The sequence below is a fragment of the Pseudorca crassidens genome, chromosome 3 (genome assembly GCF_039906515.1).
Source record: "Pseudorca crassidens isolate mPseCra1 chromosome 3, mPseCra1.hap1, whole genome shotgun sequence".
Taxonomy (NCBI): domain Eukaryota; kingdom Metazoa; phylum Chordata; class Mammalia; order Artiodactyla; family Delphinidae; genus Pseudorca; species Pseudorca crassidens.
This window is the reverse complement of record NC_090298.1, coordinates 26,867,241-26,890,815: the sequence shown is the minus strand read 5'-3', so window position 1 is coordinate 26,890,815 and position 23,575 is coordinate 26,867,241. Positions and strand designations below refer to the sequence as shown.

The following is a 23,575-nucleotide window of genomic DNA, read 5'->3' as shown; positions in this document are numbered from 1 at the left end:
TTAAATATAATTAAGATTTTGTGAAACAGAGTGTCCATTTGAGTTAGGAATTTGTGTAAACCAAGAAGCTAATACTAAGAAAGTGGTTTTTAAATTTTTTTAAACAACATCCTGTGAAGTTTAGGATGGCTGTAAATGCCAAAATATCACCTATAGCACTTTGGTTGCATGTTCCTGATGTATAATAGGAATGACCTGTAATTTCAGCGTAAAAGAAAGGAATCTGGAGTGGGAGAAGGAGAAAAAAGCACATTTCTTTTAAATTAAGAAAATATCTACTTCCCACCTAGTTAAAGTAGTACTAGTGCTTGCTGATTTTTAATAAAAAATTGTATCCAACCTAACACCATTTTAACCATTTTTAAGTGTTCAGTTCTGTGGGTCAGTTTGTTAATTTAAAATTTTTTAGTTGCTTCAAAATAATGAGTGGTATCAAATACCAGTTATTGCAGCAATGCTGATGTAGGTACTATGAAACTTAAAAAGAAGTGCTTCCATACTAAAAGAATCTTAAAATTCATTTGCAGAACAGTTGTATATTTCTATCTATCTATTTATTTATTTAGGCTGCGCTGGGTCTTCGTTGAGGCATGCAGGATCTTTAGTTGCAGCATGCATGCAGGATCTAGTTCCCCGACTAGGGATCAAACCGGGGCCCCCTGCAATTGGGAGTGCGGAGTCTTACCCACTGGACCACTAGGGAAGTCCCCAGTTGTGTATTTCTAATAACAGATTAATGACAGATTAGAGTTTAACAGTATGGTTCTCTGAAAGTGCAGTAGCCCAGAGAAAAGAAATCCTTGGGAGCTTTAGTAGTTGGAGGAAGTGGAACTTGGATTGGGCCTTTGAAAGGTAAAAATGAGACAGAAAGAAGGAAGTGTTCCTGTTCAGAGGGATTAGAGGGGGTGGTAAAATTGGTGGACCTATCCTTACACAGTTAAGTCTGTACTTGTTACTAGGTTTTCAGAACTATGTATTGTACTGTATTGTTGAGGGATACGTGCATAGGTGGTGAGACTATATGTAAAGAAAAAAGAATGATTAACCTAAGTTTGTTTGGTGGTTACCTCTGAGGCAGAGAAGACACAAGGGAAGCATCTAAGGTCTTGATGAAGCTTTCTTCTTTACCTGGGGTGGGAGGATGGATACCCAGGGGTTCATCTTACCGTTATTTACAGTGTGCATATATACATGTTAAAATTACTGATATTTAAATATTATTTATATATCTCGTTAATTTAAAAAAATTAATAAATATGTGTATTTGAGACAGAGTAAAAAGTTTAAAGACTACTTTTCTGTTTTCAAGAATAGTATTTTTTGCTTTCTGAAGTCGTAAGACATGTAATTGATCAGTTTGGTCACAAGGTGTCGCTAGACTGCCAAATTTATGAACAAAGCTGCTTTTTTTTTTTTTGTAACATGTCAAGGAAGATGGAAGTTTTTTGTAGTGAAGTTATTTAGGTGCCTGCCAGTATGTCATTTTCACTGAAATAATTGTTGGGCAGTGGGATATAAATAACCTTTGAAGAACTTTTCCTCTCCGTATATACTTCTCACAGTTTCCTTTATAAAAGAGTTAACTATAAATAAATTCTATACATTAAAAATTTGCTCGTATAACTTATAAAGTCTTTTTTGCATAGTGAGTAATTTAGGATGAATGACAGTATGGATCACAGTAACATCTTTTAATCTAGAATTTTGAACATTATTCCTCCTTTGGGGGTTTGTTACAGTATATTTAAAAGATATTCAACATTCTGCTTAAATTGAAGCAGCTAAATCTTTTAGTAGATAGTATAGGTTAAACCTTTATTGTATCTTCTCTTCACTTAACCAACTCCCCTCCTCCCACCCCAGTTTATACTGTTGTCTTAAGTATGCTAATAATCTCAGGGGTAACTTTATTCTTTGGATTTAGATTAATTTGGTTCTTTTAAAATAAAAGACAGAAGTGTAAATCAACTAAAATAAAAAAATTTAAAAAACAAAAGCCCAAATAGAAAAAAATAAAATAAAAGGCAGAAATGTCAGGATGCCAAGACACTTTGACCACTCAGTTATTTATTTATTTATTTTTGTTTGTTTATATTTGGCTGTAGCATGGGTTTTCTCTAGTTGCAGCGAGCAGGGGCTACTCTTCATTGTGGTGCACAGGCTTCTCATGTGGTGGCTTCTCTTGATGCACAGCATGGGCTCTAGGCGCGTGGGCTTTAGTAGTTGTGGCGCATGGGCTTAGTTGCTCCGCGGCATCTGGAATCTTCCTGGACCAGGGCTCAAACCCGTATCCCCTGCATTGGCAGGTGGATTCTTAACCACTGTACCACCAGGGAAGTCCCACCACTCTGTTATTTTATTGTACCTTTTTTGGGGTGTTCAAAATAGTATCAAACAACATTTACATATTACCCATACTGGTTCAGCTTTCTGCTTATGGGATTTTTTTCATTTTTAAAAAATGTCTGAGGAAAGCTGAACAACATTTTTGTTGGAGTAGGCACACAAGATTTGCCCTTTTCCAGGGAACTGCATCAAAAGATGATGTCTGAGTCCTTTTTTGTTAACTTCCTCCGAGGCAGAAATGATTGCCCATAAGAAGGTCCAGTCATAAATGGAACACATTATTTGAAGGTTGGTCTGTGTTCAGGCTCTACTCTTTCTTAGTAGCAACACTAAACTAAGGTAGCATATTTTGGATTTGAGGAACTTGTCACAGGAACTTTGTAATAAGCATTACGTGTTCTGTTGGGTGCAGTATGTACGATTTAATTGTGGATAAGGTGTGGATAAACCTTATTAGCATGACTTCAGTACAATAGACAGTAAGTTGTAAACTGCTAATACCATTTATTTCCAATGAGAGGAAAAAAATCATTGTATAGCGGCATCAGAGGGATTTCTGGTTTTTTTAGGTCTGTAAAGAGAAATTGACCTTAGAATAATCTTAACCCCCCCGCCGCCGCCCCAACAATTATTTGAGAATAGGTAGCCAAGGTGTTTTCTGAGACATAGAATAACTTCCTAATTAACTAGTGAGTTGCCAGGGAATAGTACTTCTTTGATAACTGACAAATTATTATTATGAGTATAGTTAATTAATTAACCTTGGATTTGAACTATAGTTTTTTATGGGCTTTTACATAAATTTGGCTATCGATTATTCTGTGTTTATAAGTTTGAATTTCCAAAAGTCATTTAAGAATGTCAGAAAACACAACCTAGTTAATTCTAGCCTGGTGCCTTAGGCTGCCTACCACGTGCCAATGATATTAGAAAACACAAAACAGGGCTTCCTTGGTAGTGCAGTGGTTGAGAGTCCACCTGCCGATGCAGGGGACACGGGTTCGTGCCCCGGTCCGGGAAGACCCCACATGCTGCAGAGTGGCTGGGCCCGTGAGCCATGGCCGCTGAGCCTGCGCATCCGGAGCCTGTGTTCCGCAACGGGAGAGGCCACAACAGTGAGAGGCCCGCGTACCGCAAAAAAAAAAAAAAAAAAAAAACACAAAACCCAAACTGTCTGGTGAAAGTTGCAGCAGGCATTTATTGGAGAGACAGTGGGTTGGTACAACAATTGAAAAATGAAAGTCATAACTAACCTTTGAAAGATACGTGCCCTTAACATCAAACTCAAGTAATTTCTTATTCCTCTGGGCTCTTGGTTCATATTGTTTTTATGGCCCTATTTACATCTTATTCTAGCCAGTTAAGTACAGTTAGTTGTTATATTATGAATGTTCCCTTCCTTTGATTTAAAATTTCTAGAGTTAGAAATATGTGTTACTAGGACTTCCCTGGTGGCACAGTGGTTAGGAATCTGCCTGCCAATGCAGGGGACACGGGTTCAAGCCCTGGTCCGGGAAGATCCCACATGCCACGGAGCAACTAAGCCCATGCACCACAACTACTGAGCCTGTGCTCTAGAGCCCATGAGCCACAACTACTGAGCCTGCATGCCACAACTACCGAAGCCTGTGCACCTAGAGCCCGTGCTCTGCAACAAGAGAAGCCACCGCAATGAGAAGCCCGTGCACCACAACGAAGAGTAGCCCCCGCTCGTCGCAACTAGAGAAAGCCTGTGTGCAGCACTGAAGACCCAACGCAGCCAAAAATAAATAAATTAAATAAATACATTAAAATAAAAAGAAATATGTGTTACTAATGTCTGCATTCTCAGTACCTAGTATGATTTTTTTAGACCATTATAAATAGGATAAACTCTTTCTGCCAAAGTGCTGATTCTGCACATGGTTAAATAATAATAGCTAACGTTTATTGCGAGCTTACCATGTACCAGGCTCTATTCTAAGAACTTGATATGTCTTTAACTTAACTTAATCCTCGTAATAACCCTTGTGAGCTGGAAAGAGTTGTTTTCATCGCTTTACAGATGAAAAGACAGAGGAATAGGTAAGAAGCCTTGCCCAGGGTTGCACTGCTAGGAAATGACCAAATTGGAATTGAAATCCAAACAGTCTGGCTCCAGAGCTTGCTCTCATAACCTATTATGCTGTAGTGCTTCATCAAGTAACTGTTAATGATTTCTCTTTTTTTGTTGTTTTTTGTTTTTGTTAATGATTTCTTAACATTAAATGTAGGTGTGGGCTAATTTAACACCAGAAATTGAAAGTAGAATTTCATTTATTATTGAGTTATATTTTTCTTTTATACTGTTAAGTTTTAAAATCTAATAGGGCCCCAAATATATTTCAGCTCTTTTACTTTTTGAAGTTAACAAGGAAATTGAATGCAATGATTGTTTTTCTTTTTGTGGAAGCTGATTTGCCAGGGTTTTTTATTTGAAAAGTTTATCTTGTTTTATTTTTTGCTTTTAATCTTTTTTTTTTTTTTTTGGCTGTGCCTCGTGGCATGTGGGATCTTAGTTCCCTGACCAGGGATTGAAGCCGTGCCCCCTGCAGTGGAAGCATGGAGTCTTAACCACTGGACTGTCAGGGAAGTCGCGGTTATGTTTTCTTTAAATGTAGAAGATGACTTTAATAATGATTCATGGTACCATTTCTTCATTATTTAATTGTCAGTTTTTTTTCAAGTCCCTAGTTTTACAGCATGAATAACAAAATGTAAAATGGCAGATCCAGATCATTTAGCCTTTAAAAAAGAAAAGCTCTCATTTTCTCTTCATTGTGCTCGTGCTTTCCTTTAAATTATTTAGATATGTAAAATAGCCATTTTAAACTCCTTGTCTGCTAATGCCATTGTCTCTGTCATTTCTGGGTCATGTCAGATTTGGTTGACTTTTTTTATTTTTTTGCGGTACGTGGGCCTCTCGCTGTTGTGGCCTCTCCCGTTGTGGAGCACAGGCTCCAGACGTGCAGGCTCAGTGGCCATGGCTCATGGGCCCAGCCGCTCTGCGGCATGTGGGATCTTCCCGGACCGGGACACGAACCCATGTCCCCTGCATCGGCAGGTGGACTCTCAACCACTGCACCACCAGGGGAGCCCTGGTTGACTCTTTTTTTTTTTTGGTTGTGTGGCATGCGGGATCCTAGTTCCCTACCCAGGGATCAAAACCTGCGCCCCCTGCAGTGGAATTGCAGGGTCTTAACCACTGGGAAGACACCAGGGAAGTCCCTGTTTGACTGTTTTTGTTGATTTTTTTTCCCCCTTAGTTTTGGGTCACATTCTCCTGCTTCTTCACAAGTCTAGTAATTTTTATTGGAGGCTGGACATTGTGAGTCTACGTTGTTGTGTGCTGAATTTTGTTTGTCTTTAAAGACTGTTGGAATTTGTTTTGCTAGGTACTTAAGTTACTTGTGGATCAGTTTTGTTTGTAAGCTTTGTTAGGTCAGGTCTGGAGTAGCCTTTACTCAAGGGCTAGTTTAGCCCTATTACTAAGATGTGATCCTTCTGGAATCCTTTCTGAATGTCCTGGGTGTTCAGTGAGACCTTTCCACTCAGGCTAATTGCAATTCAAATTTTCCCTAGCCCTCTGTGAACTCTTGGAATTGTTCACGTTACAACTTCCTTGATTTTTTTTTTTTTTTTAACCATGTTTTGTGGAGTTTGACACCATAACACATGTGGCTTTGTTTTTGGCCAGACTCAAGCGAACACCACGCAGATTTCTAGAGCTCTTATTCTGCATAGTCCCCTCTTCTCCAGTACTCTGCCTTGCATATTCCAGCTGCCTTAGCCTCCCCCAGCTCTGATCTCTGCCTTTTTACACAGTGTGAGTCCTGTGCTCTACTTGAGGTCTTCTGTTCTGCTCTGCTGCCTGGCATGTGCCTTTGGGTAGTAAGCTTGGGCAGTAGTAGGGCTCAGTGAGGTTTCTCTCAAAGGTCACAGCTCTGGGCTGCCTTTTGACTAGCATCTGAACAGTTGTTTCATACATTTTATGCAGATTTCTAATTGTTTAACTCCAGAAGGCAAGTCCAAGACTGACTACTCAATCATAGCCCCATATTCTTCAGTGTTAAGTCATATGGCAAAATAATTTTGAATACTAATGTATTTTAAGTCAGCACTTCCCACTAGAGCTTTCTGCAACAATGGAAATGCTTTATTTCTGTGCTGTCCGCTCAGTAACCTCTAGCCCCACTTGGCTATTGAGCACTTGGAACGTGGTTAGGGCAACTGAGGAACTGAGTTGTTTTTCCTGCTTATTTATTTATTTGGCTGTGCCGCAGGGCTTGTAGGATCTTAGCTCCCTGACCAGGGATCGAACCTGGGCCCCCTGCAGTGGAAGCATGGAGTCCTAACCACTGGACTGCCAGGGAATTCCCTGAGTTTTTTTTTTATTAATTTAAATTTAATAGCCCTATATAGTCAATGGCTGCTGTAGTAGACAGTACAATTTGTTTTTCCTCAATATTATAAAATTTCAGCTTTTGCATATAATAAAAGTGCCGGTGGTTGATCTCTAACATGACCCAATTTAGAAAGTTACTATAGTATTTTTTTCAAATTACCCAAATAGTTACATGTTCATTGGAGATTATTTGGAAAATACAAAAAGTACAAAAAAGAAAATTTGTCACATATAATGTAATCCCCCAAATAATCAAGATTAATATTTTGATGTATTTCCTTCTAGTCTTCTATAAAGAAAAAAACTGTTTTAGTGAAAGATATTTGGGTTTGTTTTTTTTTTTAAGATTTTTTTGATGTGACCATTTTTAAAGTCTTTATTGAATTTGTTACAGTATTGCTTCTGGGTTTTTATTGTGTGGTTTTTGTTGTTGTTGTTGTTTGGCTGCGAGGCATGTGGGATCTTAGCTCCCCGACCAGGGATCCAACCCATACCTCCTGCATTGGAAGGTGAAGTCTTAAACCACTGGACCACCAGGGAAGTCCCTTGGTTTTATTTTAAGTATTTCTGTCTCAAAGGGAAATACGCATAGATGACAAGATTAAAATGATGAAAATGTTTTGTCCTTCTATAATTAGGTTTATATTATTTGTCAGCAAAGAATAGCATTGCCTAAACAGGCTTTCCCAGCTTTATAGGTCAGGTATAGGTAGCAGTTCAGGAATAACTTATTAATCAGGAAACTTTTTAATTCTTTTCTCTTTTTGTTGCAGATGGGTGTTTAACAGAAAAGAGATCTTATATTTTGCTAGTGGCTGCTTTTTGACAGTAGCTAGAGAGAAGCCAAACATAATTTAATATTGGTATTTGGCTTATTCCGCATTAGGGGAACTGGTTTGGAGACTGCTTTCAGCTTGAGTAACCGTTGTGCCTGAAAATCATGTGCCAGGTGCTTAGAAACCAAAGGCCTGACCATCAAGGGGTTCATGGTTTAGTTGGCAAGAAAACATAGTTGGATTTTCTTCTGTTTCTCTGGAGGAAAAAAAGTCAAATGTTACTGTTCATTTTAACAGTACAAAATTTAATAAGATTAGCAGATAATACCTATCATTTCTGACTTCGGGAATCTTTCTTTTAGGTGAGACGTGGAATCCGTTAAAATTGCATTATCAGTTAAGAAACGTGAGGGAACGATTAGCTAAAAACCTGGTAGAAAAGGGCGTATTGACAACCGAGAAACAGAACTTCCTTCTTTTTGACATGACGACACATCCCCTCACCAACAACAACATTAAGCAGCGCCTCATCAAGAAGGTGCAGGAAGCCGTTCTCGACAAATGGGTGAACGACCCTCACCGCATGGACAAGCGCCTGCTGGCCCTCATCTACCTGGCCCACGCCTCGGATGTCCTGGAGAACGCGTTCGCGCCCCTCGTGGACGAGCAGTACGATTTAGCCACCAAGCGGGTGCGGCAGCTCCTGGACTTAGACCCTGAGGTGGAGTGTCTGAAGGCCAGCACCAACGAGGTGCTGTGGGCAGTGGTGGCCGCCTTCACCAAGTGACCCTGCGCAGAACCGAGCGTCCTCCTTTCTCTCGCGGGAACCAGTCGTTTTTCTTCCAGGGACTCCTGGTTTTCTGCAGTTTGTACTTCCCACACTATAATTGGCTTTTGTTTTATGAAATGGTGGGTGGCTTTTTCTTTTGTGTATGTATGCAGGATTCTGCTGGTACGAGAGGCCTTCCTCTTACTGTTGTGGAAAAAGTTTCACCGCCATACTGGCATTCCATTGCTCGTTGCCATCCTCACTGTTGCCCGTTTGGGTTCTGGTGTGCTTTGACTGTCAGAGTACCTCCAGGTTCCTCACACGCACATCTTTTGGATTACCTCAGGTTGAGTTTCTCCCACATGTGCACGTACATCTCGCATTCTGCCTGCAATTCAGACAGAAGTCACAAAAAGGCCTTTAACTCACCAAAGGTAAATATCTGTATCTATTAGGACATTTTATACATAGACCTCAGTTGAGATGTATACTTAGCAAAATTATTTTTAAATTGAAATACACAGTAAATAATATAAAGTGCCCCTTGGATCTTGCTTTCCATGTAAATCTATTGTATTATTACACTTGTCATAATTTTAACTATTAAATCATAAAGGTCCAGTTGTTTCACATAGCCAGTTTGGGATGAGCTGCATTCCAGTTACGCTGTATATAGTTTGAGTTATATAGAAGTTGTTCCTTCTTCTGGCCACCACTGCCCATCTTAGTATTTTGCAGGGTTTAATTAGTTGTACACCTGGTGCCCCTTACTTGCTACAGGCATTGTAATTGGATGGCAAAATAGACCTCTCGTCATTGAAGGAGAGAGAAAACATGTGTGTCTAATTGGTCCCAAGATTTTTTGAGCTGTGCCATTCATGGTACTCTTTGCCTGTGCATCTCCTTTCTGGAATTTTTTTCAGTCTTATTATTTTTATCGTTTCTGTAGAGAAGAGGCTTGTGACCAGTACTAATCTTGAGTACAGTTTTATCTTTTTCTGTCCACAAGTAAATTAATGTCTGCTCTTAAATAAATATCTACTCACACTTTCTTGGGGGAAAAAAATCAAATGTCAGCACTAGCAGATGTTGCATGTAAATCGTTAGCAAGTAACGACTACAACTCAGATGATTAAGAGTTCTGTAGCAGAAAGCTCTGCTGTGTTTTAATTTTTATATACAATTATGATAATTAGCACATTGTAAGAATATAAACCTTTGCTTTTTAGAGTTTATTTTTACTATTTCTTTATCATTGTTTATCGTATTACCATTGGTTTCATAATGTAAATACTATATATTGAACAAATTAAATGTCAAATTTTTTATTACCATAGTTCATGTTACTAGTGGGGCTTTCAGGTGTTTAGAGACTTTTTTGGTTAACATTCAATTCAAAAGTACTAGATGGTGTATAACTCTAGAGTTGAATTTTAAGGGATTCCCTAATATGTATACTATCTTTTTATCTGAAGTAATAAATAAACTATGATCTTGAAAGTGCCTGAATCAGAGCAAGCATGTCATTTGTATTTTTGTATTCTAATTATTGTGGTTTTAGTTTTCTTTCTGATGAAGTTTTACTTAGCCTTAGTTTAGTATGGCAATATTTCTACGCAGGGGTTGGCAAACTTTTTCTTATTGGGCCAAATAGAAAATATTTTAAGAAAATATTTTAGGCTTTGTGAGCCATATACGGTGTTGCAGCTACTCAACTCTGCTGAATGAAAGTTGCCATGGACAATACAAATAAATGGGTGAGGCTGTATTCCAGTAAAACTTCATTTACAAAAATAGGCAGCTGGCCATGGGCGTTGGTTTGCCAATTCCTGTTTTAACTCCTGAAAAAAGACAGATTTTTCTCTCCATTAAAATAACCTCCTTTACCTCCAAAAATGATAACTACTGGTGGTAATTAAGTATAGAAAGTATTAATTTGTAGTTTCTTCCCACAAAATGGATACTTGAAAGTTATACCATGTCCTGAAATTTCCTTTTAGGTGAAGATTTACTGTTTTCCTCCAGCAGAGATTTTAGAAATGAGGTAACGGTTGTTTCTAAGGTATTCTCGGCTTTATAAGCTCATCTGTATTCTCAAGCAAGGGGGAAAGGGCCTCACCCAAACTTCTGTCAGCGTTTGTTTCAGAGCAGAGTGCCCGTCAGCTCTACCTGTGTGTGACCTCAACTTCAGTACACGGTCGTGTCTCCAGAGGAGAGGACAAGTGGTCCCATCCAGAGGGGAGGGTGTTACCTAGAACTCCTTCTTCCTGTAGAAGGCCACTGTTTTACAGTTCTCTGCAAGCAGGAGTGGTGTGACTCCAGGGACATTATTCTGTGTGGAAGGAGCAGTATGTCCACAGGCTTATGCCACTTTTGTTAAAAGCCTTCAGATCCAAGAATCAGGCAGTGAGTTTTGATATAATAAAATTTACTGTGCAATAATAAATCGATTTCTTCATATGTTTAATTGCTGAGTGTTCCTTAGAATAACCTGGTCTGGAACAATGCTGTAACAGAAGGGAGAAAGGAAGGAAACTTACTGAATGCATGCTCTGTGCCTAGTAAAGTATTTTATATCTTGTTTTGACCTCCCCAGACTGCAATTACTATCTTCATTTAATGAAGAACAGGCTTGGATTGGAGGGGTTGCCCAGCCTCACATTATCTGGTAAGTGTTTGAGCTTTTAATCCTGAAGTGATTGAAAACAGTAATGGCATTCAACCATAATTTTTCCTTTCTTATTTGGGGACTAGGAGGGGGCTTCTTTTCCTTAACAGAGACGAAAACCACGATAGCGGGCATGCAAAAAATTCTCATGGTGGTGCAAAATACAGTGATAAAAGGATATCCCTGCTTTATTCTGATATCTTGGTATAACTTACATAAATTATCTTTTGGGGGTGAAAAAGTTGACTAGTTCTATATATTCTCAGGAGAAACAAGCATCATCAGATGTCACTTGGCCAAGAAATCCCTGGCCTGCTGAAGCAAGATTGCCTTGTGGCCTCTGATGCATTACATTACTCAGTTCTTCCCCTCGTTTGCAAACAGATGGGTACAATACTTTTTTAAAGTATGACAAAGCCTTGAATTTGGCCACCACCTGAAGGAAAGTGAGAGGGGCTGGTGTGTGGTTCAGTGGCAATATAGGACCAATGAGTGATGACATCCAGCCTGATGATGACAGGAGTCCATGACTGCCATGCATGGCTACTCTTGCCCCAGGAACATGGAAACCACTAGTCACAAGTCTATGTGAGGTATTTATGAAGTTTAATTCCAACTCAATGGCCTCTCCATCTTAAATGGAGATATTTATATTGTCAGATAACATTGTTCCATTTCACTTTCATCCAGATCAAGATGACTGACAACCTGAGGTAATTTCTAATTCATTGCAGTCCACTGGGTCCCAGAATGATAGCCCTGACTCTTGTAAGTTCTGCATGGATGTCGTATATTCTTTAATAGCACCAAGTAAGGAAGTGATGTTAAGGCTTGTCACCTTGCAGGCTACTTACTCTTCAAAGAGGCATGGATGGTAAAGTTAGATTGATATCCACACTTCCTCAGCCCAGTATTAGAATTATGTAGGCAATTACTCCTGATAGAGCAGTGGTATAACTGTGATTCCCACTAGCATCATTATATACTGGTGTGCAATTTACTTTTTGCCCTTACATTGTAGAGAACTTTCAGAATAAGCACACATCATTCTCTTTAATGATTTTTGGCTTCATTGTATAATGTCTCCCATTAATGGACATTTGGGTTCTTCTCATGTTCATTATTACAAACATATTGTAATGTATATTTTTGTACATATTTTTATATTTGATTTCCATAGGAGGAATTAATAGAAGTAAGTTTGCTCAAAGACTATGCCTTGAAAATGTAAAAGATAAAGCCGAATTTTCTAAGATTCATGTTAAGTTCCACTTCAAATAACGTGAATGCTGGTTTCCCCACACCTTAGCTAATACCGTAGAGGGTGTCATCAATCCTGGTCTTTGCCAAGGTAATAGTGAGGAGTATGGTCAAATTGTTTTATTTATTGAAGGGTTGATTATCATTTACTATCTTTATTGGTAATTTGTATTTTTTTCTGTGAGTTACCTGATTATGTTCTTTATCCATTTTCTAATTTAGGGTATTGATCTTTTTATGTATTGATTCACCAGGACTTTCCATACATATATTGTGGATATTAACCCTGTGTCTGACAGTGATGCAATTGTTTTTCTCAGTCTTTGGAGTTGGTATATATGGTAAGTAATTTTTTTCCTTTTTTCCTTTTTTTTTTTTTAACAATTCAGAAAAGTGTAAGGTGCAGTAGTGCTTAAGCATGGAATCTGTGGAGACCTTAATTATCATACTAAAGAGATCAGCATGGTATTCAGGTTTGGGGATATATTTCATAAAAATTGGGGGAGGTATGATTAAATATAACAAATATAAAAATCATGAAAAATACATATAATTATATGTGTATATAAAGGTTTCATGTAATTTTTATGATTAAAATACAAATGGAAAATCTCATAAACAAATGTATAGGCTAGTGGATTATCTTAAGGCGAACACGCTTGCAGCCGTCACCCAGGCCAGGAGATAGAACCTTGCCAGCTGTCCAGAAGCCATTCAAGGCTTCCTCCTAATTACAACCTCCCTAAGTCTCTATCCCAACCCAGTATTCATCTTTAATGATTTTGTTCTGTTTCATTTTTCGTTTTATATGTCTGTTTTAGTTTCTCTCAATCTATAAGTTCTTTCCCTCATCTCTCTTTATTGTTTTCCTTGAGGAATATTTGTTGATAAAATTGGATCCCTTGTCCTGTTGTTTGGATTTTGCTGATTGTATCCACATAGTGTAGTTTAATGTGTTTTATTGACCTCTACTTCCTGAGAATTGGGCGTTAGATCTGAGGCTCCGTCAGATTCGAGTTGGTTTGTGTAGGCACCTGTTTCATCGGTGGTGGTGTGTTCTTTCATCGGGAAGCACATGGTGTCTCTCTTTTTGTGATGGTTTGTGATAGCAGTCTTGCTGTTCAGTTATTAGATCCTGTGATTTATTGAGGTTGCATGTGGTGATATTTTAACTGTTATCATTTCTCCTTTGTTTATTAGCTAAAGTATTTCTATGAAGAGAAACTTCACCTTACCTACAATACCGTTTAGTACAGTTCATAGAGGAAAGGTAGGAGAATTGCTACATTTTATTTACCAGTTTTCAAAATAGACTTGTTTCCAAAGCATTCTCCAAAGGTGACTGATTAATTTTCTTTAAGTATCCTGAACTTGTGGAAATTAACATTCTTTTATCATCATCATTTTCCTTGATGAGAAGTGGGATTCTTGATACGGAAAAGTAGAGCTATAGCTTTAAGACAGAAGATAGAAAACCCTTGTTGTTCTAAATTTGAATCAGAAGTATTGGTGTAAACTTACAGGGTACTTTATTTCTTCCTTTTTTATTGTGGTAAAATATACGTAACATAAAATTTACCATTTCAACCATACTCAAGTGTACAGTTCCGTGCCTCTGCTTTTTGTAGTTGCGCTGCATCTGCTTTGTAAGAACATCATCATTATATTATAATCTCTCCCTTTTAACTTTTGCTTTAGTCTTAACTATTCAAGTAAATACACGCTTAATGCTCACCACCAGCCCTTACGTCATCTATCCAGTCATTCTGCTTGTCTTGCTCATTTGTTAGTAGATTCTTCTGGAAGGGCTTGTGAGACTAGTATACCCTGAGTTTTCGTATGCTGATAACAGTTTATCTGTAGCCTTTTGTATGAAAGTCTGTTTGGATAAAATGGTTGGGTCACGTTTTTTTTTTTTTAGTATCTTAAGTATGTTCTTTTTGGTTTAAAACGTCACTGTCAATGTCTGCTGATAACATGATTTTCTTTCCCTCATGAATGCCTTATTCTTTTTTGCCTGGAGCCCACGGGATTTTTTTCCTCCGATTTTTCGCCAGTGATGTTACTGCAGTATGTTTTGGTGTTGGTTGTTCTGGATCCGTATTCCCAAGCACCTGGTGTGTTCTTTCAATATGTAGCATCAAGTCTTTTTTTATTCTCAATTTCAGGAAAATGAAAGTTTTAATAATTGTTCTGTTCCCTTGTTTAGGCTTTCTTCTTTGGGGATTGCTATTACGTATGTTGTTTTGGGTCACTTTTGCTTGGCTTCTTTTCTTTATTATTGATCTTTAAATGTTTTACCTGTTTTCTCTTCTCTTCCTCTCAAGACATCCTGTTTATTTACTGTGAATGATCTTCCTAGTTTAGTTTTTTCTGAAATTAATTTTTTCCTGAGTTTTAATAATCAATTTCTAAATTTTTCTAATTTCTATTGATATCATTCATATTTTGTGTCATTTTCCTGATGTATTTTAACTCATTTTTTTTTGTGGTACGTGGGCCTCTCACTGTTGTGGCCTCTCCCGTTGCGGAGCACAGGCTCTGGACGCGCAGGCTCAGCGGCCATGGCTCACGGGCCTAGCCGCTCCGCAGCATGTGGGATCTTCCCGGACTGGGGCACAAACCCGTGTCCCCTGCATTGGCAGGTGGACTCCCAACCACTGCGCCACCAGGGAAGCCCCTAACTCATTTTGAGGTATTATATTTTTCATTGGTTCCCTAGGTATGTCTTTCTGGTGTGCTTTTGTTGTCTCTAGGGATTATATTTTCTCCTCATGCTCTTTTTCTTATGATAACTTTGTATGGGATTTGACCTGGATTGTCTTCTGTTGCCCATGTTTACATGAAATTACTTTTCCTGTTTTAGAAGGGAGATGCAGGTCAGGGTAGCTTTTCTAACTGCGTTTATTCTCTAGAACCCCTTCCTCTGTTTTTGAGTGTGAAGAAGTACGGCAGCTTGCTTTCTGAGATCTGGTTCTGCCACTCTCAGCCACCTTTATCTGGACCTTCTTTTTTCTTGATCTCTGTTGTTCTCTTGCTCAGTTTCGATTTTGTTCCCAGTAGTTTCTCCTCAGTGTGGGGCGTTGGCTGATCATTTTTGAAAGTGAAAAAACGATTCAGGTTTCAGGGGCCATTACCCAGTCGGTCCTCTGAGCTTCCCTGTTGATTATGAGGCCAAGGGTGAGGATGTCAGGGTGGGTGTGTGTCTTAGGGGTATCAGATGCCCTGTTGCTTCCCTCTACCCTCCTTGTACAGATTCCGATACCAAATTGGTCTTGTTGCTTGTTAGTAGTTTACTCCTGCTCGTTTGTACCTTCTGGGGTTTGTGAGGGTACTTTCACACCTAGTTTTGTGGTAGATGTTTACCATGGTTTTTCTATACTAGTTGTTCTGGGTTGTATGTGTGCGGTGTTAGTGGTGGGGAAGGGGAAGTAGGTGGGATATGAGGAAATTAAAAAACTATGTTGGGGAGTTCCCTGGTGGCCTAGTGGTTAGGATTCTGGGCTTTCACTGCCGTGGCCCGGGTTCAGTCCCTGGTCTGGGAACTGAGATTCCTGCAAACTGTGCGGTGCGGCCAAAAAAACAAACTGTGTCACTGTTGTGTTATCTTGCCTGAATCTGCTGGGAGAGCCCCCAGTGGTTTTTAGTTTGTATGTAGTCTCATTAAATTATGAGTCTTTTGCTTTATAGCTTCTGCATTTAGCCTCATATTCACTTTATGATTAAAACAGTATATTTAGCTCTTTTGATGGGTTTTTATTTTCCTTTCTTGCTTTTAAATTTATGTATGGTGATTCTGGAATTTTATTTTGTTGTGAAGGATTTTGTTGCAAGGAAGCCAGCTTTTTTTACCTCCCCTAAAATATTTAGCCAGTTTTTCCAAAATCAGCTATTGTATAATCTGTTTTCTGTAACTGACTTAGAATGCCCCTTTGAATTTTCTTTGAATTCAGAATCTATCTGTCATCTTTATTCCAGTGGTTTGGCTGTCCATGGAAGAGGAGACACTTTTAATTATAGTAGTTTTTTTGATGATGTTGTAATAGGGCTAGTCCCCCACTTATTATGCTTTTTCAAAATCTGGTTATTTTTACATGTTTATCCTACCAAATGGACTTCAGAATAATTTTTTTCAGGTTAAAAAATTATTTTGAGATCATTGTTGAAATTATATTACATTTATAAACTAGCTTGAGGAGAGTTGAGATTTTTAGTGTTGTCATCCTATCCCAGAATAAGCTAAACCTCCCCATTTGTTCGAGTTATTGGTTTTATGTCCCTTAATAGAATTTTGTAATTCATTTAGATCTTTTTAAAAATAATTAATTAATTTTCTGGCTGTGGTGGGTCTTTGTTGCTGCGCGCGGGCTTTCTCTGGTTGCGGCGAGCGGGGGCTACTCTTCGTTGCGGTGCACGGGCTTCTCATTGCGGTGGCTTCTCGTTGCAGAGCATGGGCTCTAGGCACACGGGCTTCAGTAGTTGTGGCTCGTGGGCTCTAGGCGTGCGGGCTCACTAGTTGTGGCACACGGGCTTAGTTGCTCCGCGGCATGTGGGATCTTCCCAGACCAGGGCTCAAACCCATGTCCCCTGCATTGGCAGGCAGATTCTTTTTTTTTTTTTTTTTTTTTTTTTTTTTTGTGGTACACAGGCCTCTCACTGCTGTGGCCTCTCCCATCGCGGAGCACAGGCTCCGGACGTGCAGGCTCAGCGGCCATGGCTCACGGGCCCAGCCGCTCCGTGGCATGTGGGATCTTCCCGGACCGGGGCATGAACCTGTATCCCCTGCATCGGCAGGCAGACTCTCAACCACTGTGCCACCAGGGAAGCCTTCTTTTAGGTCTTGCCAGTCCTTGCCAAAGTTAAACGTACTTTTAGTTACTATTGTGAGTGTTTCCTCTTATAATATGTTTTAAGTGGTTATTATTTATGAGTAAGAAAGCTCTTGTTTTGGTGGATGATTTCTGATAGCCAACTTTACTGAATTCTAATATTTTAACAGTTTTTAAATTGATGTGTTTGTGCTTACAAACAAGTACCCAGATATATCTGTGCACACTATATGATACATTTGTTTCTTCTATTTATACCTCTTAAAAATTTTTTGTCTAATTGTATTGGCTTGTACCTCTAGAATATTGTTATCCAACAATAACAGCAGTGAACATCATTTTTGTTTGTATTCCTGAATCTAATGGGAATGATTCTGGAGTTTTTCCATTAAGAGTTTGAAGCAGGCTTTTAAAAAAGTATGTCTTTCACAGGATTTGTGTCTGTGTGTGTGTGTGTGTGTGTGTCCTACTGATATAATGAATTACATTCTGCATTTACATTTATAGATTTCTTAATTCCAAATCATTCATGCATTCCTGGAGTTAACATCACTTAGACTTGGTATTTTCTTTATTGTACTGCTGGATTCATTGGCTAACATTTAATTAGGATTTTATTTATAAATTTGTTTTGTCCATTTTCATTGTTTTCTAAGCACTTTTCAAGTTCATCAAGTTCATCTTCAATGGCACTGACTTGTATTCTGCAATGTGATTTGACTCGATGCTTATATGGCTTTGGTTTCGTAAGGTGGTCTCCTCAGTTTCTTTTTCGTTCTACTAGATCCACATTAATCTCATGTGATTTTCTTATCTCTTCTTTGATCTTGTGCTTCTTAGAAGCCACATTCTCTTTGAGTGCACTGAGAATATGAAGCAGTTTGTGTTTATAATTTTCTTTTGATTCCTAAGGTAGTTGTCCAAATTATTTTTTTTTTCTGCGTTTTGCATACTATGTTTCAACACCCTCCCCCCACCTTTCCCAGCTTGGTATTCACGAGAAGGGCCCTTGCCAAGCCTGTTTAATGGGGAAGGTGGGGTTCTACTGAAGCCTGCCATTTGGTCAGTAATGGATACTTCAGAGCTCTGTGTTTAAGCATCATTCAGCTCCTCCCTTAGAATGAGAGAGGAAAGTTGGATACCAGTTGATTTTAATCTTTATTCAGATCTACTCAGCTGCGCTGGGGGGATCGAGAAGAAGGCTGTGATCGGTGCTTGGTGTGGCTTTTACGGGGTTGGGTGAGCAGAGGCTGCTGGTCTCTGAATGGATCAGTTGAGCCCTTTCGTTTCAGAAACGTACGTGGTAGGGACTCCCCTCAGATCAGACCATTCCTTCCCTGTTACTCCTCTGACCTGCTGAGGCTGGCCAGGTGCCTGGGAAAATCAAAATGAGCCTCCCCTTTAACTTCACCTTCTCTACCATTCTGAGGAGTGGAAATGGCTCTGATTCTGGGTGCTTCCTGCTTTTTCTGGGGCTCACCTTCTGTAATTCCCTTTCTTCAAGTTAAGGGTTTTGGTGACATTCTGATACTCTTCATAACTCTCATACCATCTTTGCTTTCTCACATTCAGAGAGAATTGTATCCCATTTCATTGTTCTCCTTCAGTTTGGTCTCAGGTTTCATTTATTGTACATGGTATGTAGCCTTCAACATTCATAGAATGGATTTGTGGCTATTTCTTTTTTCTTTTTTTGTTTTTAAATTTATTTATTTATTTTTGGCTGCGTTGGGTCTTTGTTGCTGCATGCGGGCTTTCTCTAGTCGCGGCAAGTGGGGGCTACTCTTCGTTGTGCGCAGGCTTCTCATTGCGGTGGCTTCTCTTGTTGCGGAGCACGGGCTCTAGGCGCATGGGCTTCCGTAGTTGCAGCACGTGGGCTCAGTAGTTGTGGCTCACGGGCTCTAGAGCACATGCTCAGTAGTTGTGGCGCACAGACTTAGTTGCTCCGCGGCATGTGGGATCTTCCGGACCAGGGCTCGAACCTGTGTCCCCTGCATTGGGGACCACTGTGCCACCAGGGAAGTCCCTGTGGCTATTTCTATAGTGTATTAAAACTCTCCCCCAGGAAAGAGTTCTGCCCAAGTGTAGCAGTGGACTGAGCCAATCAGAATCTTAATTTTTGGAGGATATATGGAAAATCAGGCAGGCAGCAGCCTGTATGTCCAGAGAAATCCTGTGATATAGAGTGGGGCTAAAATTATAGCAAAATATCATTCATCGGTTTCTAAGTAAAGAAAAGGTGTGAGGAATTGGGGATAAGGCTGCCAGCTAGTGGAGGGAGGAGAAGCGGGTCTGCAGAAACAGACCCACAAACAGCAGTGGAGGGCACTGAGTGACAACCCATGAGCCCCCGAGTTCCTCCCGTTGCTGAGGCCTGGTCATATGCTGAGTTCTATTCTGGGATTTCTGTGAGATGCCGTCTTGCCTTCTTCCCTTGGGCCACTCTAGTTTGGCGTCTGCATCTGAAAACCAAAACAGCCTAAAATAAAGCAGATGCTTTTTATTTCACTCTGTGAAATAAGATCCCAGATTATCCAAGTATTTGTGGGGGAAGGAGTGGTGAATGGGTAGGGATTTTAGGAAAAATGAAGAATGTATTCATTGTGAAGAATGAGAGAAAAAACTGGCAAGGAAACAATTGCCAAGTAGCATCCAGAGTCCAGTTGAGGTCGGAAGCCTTGAATTTATAGCAAATCACTATGTGTAGTTGTGAGATTTTTCTTTAGGAATAGGCATGTGGGCACCAAGAGGCTGGCTGGTTGGAAGGATCCTGGATTAGACGGGGCGAGGGAGCTGTGCGCCTCTGGGCTGGAGGGCCATTGCTGTCCTCTACCGTGGGGTCTAGTCTAAATAGAGAAGGGAAAGAAACACGGGTGGGGATTCTGAAGCGGAGAAAAGTACCAGTTGCCTAGGGATTGGAGGGCCTGTTGAAACTGAAGCAGAACCAGGGGGAAGGGGAGTAAGCTCCGGAAGGTCGGGAGGTTGTAAAGGCATGAGATGTCTGATTTCAAGATCTCAGAGGGGGAATGGGTTTGGATTGCGTCAGATCCTGGGTGTGGCCATGGAAGAAGTGTGGTTGACTTGCCTTCTTTTGCCTTTGCCCCTCTCACCCATTTAGGTAATCACCATTTCTTAGCTTGATGGTTTAAAAGGTTTTTCTATAGATGCAGAAGTGAACAAACAAAAAAACAAGTAGTAAACAGTGTTTATTTTTTTAAAATTACTTAAAAAAGGTTGTTTATAGAGACGTGGATTTACATAACTTGGCGACAACATTTTAAAAATGTACAGGCTATTTCATATTATTGCACTTACTCTTTAATAATATATAAGGCATTTTATCTTACATAAATAAAGGATAATGTATAATATCATACAACAGGTGTGGTGCCAACTAAAAGTCAACCCTAAAATTAAATGAGCTGCGTATGGGACGCTCGCAATGAAACCCGGCCTACTTCAACCGTCACGGTACATCCTTGCAACTACGATTTACATGTTATGACACAGTTACCATCATAGCTTATTGTGGATGAAGGACCAGTTAAAAAACCAAAACAATGCAAGTTTTAGTAGGACAATACCATGAGTGTTCATGTCAGGAAGTTTGGGAGTTTATTAGAGTAATTAGAAATACTAGTCATGCCTTGAACACTGACGACAAATAAATAGCTTTCTATCTTAGGGTCAAAGTTTAGCTTTTGCTTCCTCCCTTAAATTCCAATTGTCAGATTCCAAGGGAACCCTTCTGGCAAGGTCCACTGGAAACGGCTGATGACTTGAATATAGTTCAGTGACCCAGAGGGCTACCCTTGCACTCTTCAGATAAGAGGATTAGGACCTCTTAGAAGGAGACCATTCCGCTGCTTCAGAAACTCCTATCTGTCACACAGGACTGTGCATTTCTATGTAGGCACAGCTGGAAGAGTGGAGGCAAAAAATCGTTTTCAGTGTTGACTTCAAAGAGTCTCTCATCATTTAGGCAAGAAAGCAGAAGCCACAAAGCTGACCCCAGAGACTTAAAAACAATCTAGCATGCACCTTGCACTGACTTCCTATAGTATCCTACTTGGAACTGTAATAGTGAAAAGTAGAAGCTAAATTAATCAGGTCTTTCTAGCTAACTCCTGAACTACATTCTCTTTTGTATAACCTGTTTAAAAATGAGAAATCTTGGCTCACACCAGCCAGATATTTCACTCCCGTCTGAGAACCTCTCTGGGCCAGCTCCACAGAGGTTTACTGGGATTAGTCACTCAGAAATAGGTTAATTAAAGAAATCGCCGACATAAAACCTTAGCGTCACCATGCACGCAGGTATGCAACCTCACCCGTATTCCCAGGACTCAGCTGGCCTGCACCACCGAGGATGTGGCTTGTAACTACGCAGTTCTGCTCCTTTACCTTGAAAGACTGACTCACCCTCGTTTTCCACCTTCTTACTATGTTTTGGTAAATGAAGCTGATGAGGATTTGGGTCTTAAGAAAAGAAGGTACAGTACGAGGGAGAAGAGCCAGTTTTGTGACGAGGAACAGCACGTAGAATGGGAACAGTTACTAAGAAGAAGCTTGTGCTTCAGGAGGGCAGCTGGGACGAGTGTCACAAGCAAGCGTGAGTCACAGCAGTGTTCTGCTGGGAAACATTTTTGGCAAAAGGAAGAATTTGCAAAACAGGAGAACAAAAAGAGCAAAAACTTCAGTCACTGCAGAGCTATGCCATTACACCCAGGTCAGGAAAATAGATCCAGTGCTTAGAAATGTTACATTTCTTAAGCTTGTTGAGAAGAGAAAGGGGAAAAAAAAAAAAATCAGCCAAAGAAAAGAAAGTCCCCTAAAAGGATTATTTTAAGTTCCTCTATTGGGATTATAAATCCAAGGACACTAAGAAGATAATTGCTTTCTGAAACTTTAAATTAGTGGTTGGATCTGTAAAATATAGAAATGGAAACTCAGTGACAATGATATTTTTGCCTGCTCTTTTGTTGACCAGTCTTGAATTCAAATATTTATTCAAGACAAGTTTCAAAGTAGATGCAAGGTGCTTGCAGAGCTGGAACTGTCTGCTCATTCTAAGCAGCAAAGTTCACAGCTATTTAGTACAGTTTATCAGAACTGCATTCCCGTAAAATTGCCTTACGACGTACACTTTTAGGTCATGATCAACACTTCACGGTGATCAATAACCACCGAGTTAGTTAAACTATGCAGCCATACGTTGCACATTACACTCACTAAAAATACCACTTTCTGTATTTTGCTTTTTCATTTTTGGATAATTCCTGAGCTCAGTCTAACCATTAGGTCATAATTGATTTTCTTTTTTCAAGTCTCATTTTCTTTTCAGGATAACATACAGACCCTACCGCTCCTTCCACTGAATGTGCCTAAAAGCATTCTGTCATTTACTTACTTACTTACAAAATTATATAAAACTATAGTCCTTTTTAGTTGTGACACTTGTGTTGCCCCTCAGACTTTGTTAGCCTCCCTAGTTGCCAGGATTGAGTGTGTTGGGAGAGGTGGCTAGAAGGATGCGGAGGTCTCACTAAATGTTTCAAGTGAAGAAGGGCATGCCGCATCTTGTGTCCCCATCAGGAAACATAGAAGGTGTCAGGGGACAGGCACTGGAACAGAATGAACCCTCCTGGCCTAGGTGATCCAGGCAGAAGGTTTCTGAGTTCCGCTCCATTGCTGCTGCTTCATGTGTAAGTAAAAAACTGGAGAGTTGTTTGTTTTATCGTCCTTGCCACACCAGTGCTTCTGTGTTGTTTCAGGAACCCATTGTTTAAAGAAGTCATTCTGATTTGCTAAAGAAAGAAGGGAACTGAGAAAAGGAGATTCTGATTAATAAAAAATGTAACAAGCGCAATTAGTGTCACTACCAGTGCTTGTTGCATGAAGAATTCCTGTGCTTTCTAATCACTAACTGCACAGGTCCCTCTGGGACAGACTTCATAATATTCCAGGCATCGAAGTGCATGAGCCCAACCAGGGATTTCCCGTTAATGGCAAGAATTTCATCTCCAGCTTCTATTGTTCCAGCTTGCTCAGCTGCACCACCTGAGAGAATAAATACAGAATAATAGTTTGGTACTTTCGTAATATCCAGAATAAATTCCAGGTAAATGAAAAACTTAAGTGAGAAATATCTCTAAACCATGTGCCTATATTCTTCGGAGAGGGAAATTTTCTTTAAACAAGACGCACAAAGCAAATACCCAAAAAAAGAAATCTGACTACATAAAAAATTCAAATCTGTAACCCCTCTTTCCCCGAAACATAAGCAACTGACTACAGGAAGATATTTTCATTGTATTTAGTCAACAAATAAAATGAAACATTAGAGTTAATATCTAGCCAAGCTAAAGAACTCCAAATCAATAAAGAACACACCAAAAAAATCCAAATGACCAATAAAGCAAGTTCAACTTCTACTCATTAACAAGTATAGTCTGATATATCCACATGCTGAGAATGTGATTACCTGCTCAGCAATGACTGTGG

General features: G+C 39.6%; 2 protein-coding genes across 6 annotated transcripts in view; one reads left to right on the top strand and one right to left on the bottom strand.

Moving 5' to 3' along the window:
• Positions 1-9,828, top strand: part of GOLPH3 (golgi phosphoprotein 3) — a 53,099-nt gene extending 43,271 nt beyond the window's left edge. For both annotated transcript variants that reach the window (XM_067730464.1, XM_067730463.1), the window contains one exon: positions 7,908-9,828. In XM_067730464.1, coding sequence (XP_067586565.1) covers positions 7,908-8,332 — 425 coding nt within the window. In that variant the 3' untranslated portion in view covers positions 8,333-9,828. The remainder of the gene's footprint in view (positions 1-7,907) is intronic.
• A 10,432-nt stretch (positions 9,829-20,260) lies between these two features.
• The window catches only part of PDZD2 (PDZ domain containing 2), a 378,550-nt gene continuing 375,235 nt past the window's right edge, over positions 20,261-23,575 (bottom strand). For all 4 annotated transcript variants that reach the window (XM_067730459.1, XM_067730460.1, XM_067730461.1 and 1 more), the window contains one exon: positions 20,261-23,131. In XM_067730459.1, coding sequence (XP_067586560.1) covers positions 22,950-23,131 — 182 coding nt within the window. In that variant the 3' untranslated portion in view covers positions 20,261-22,949. The remainder of the gene's footprint in view (positions 23,132-23,575) is intronic.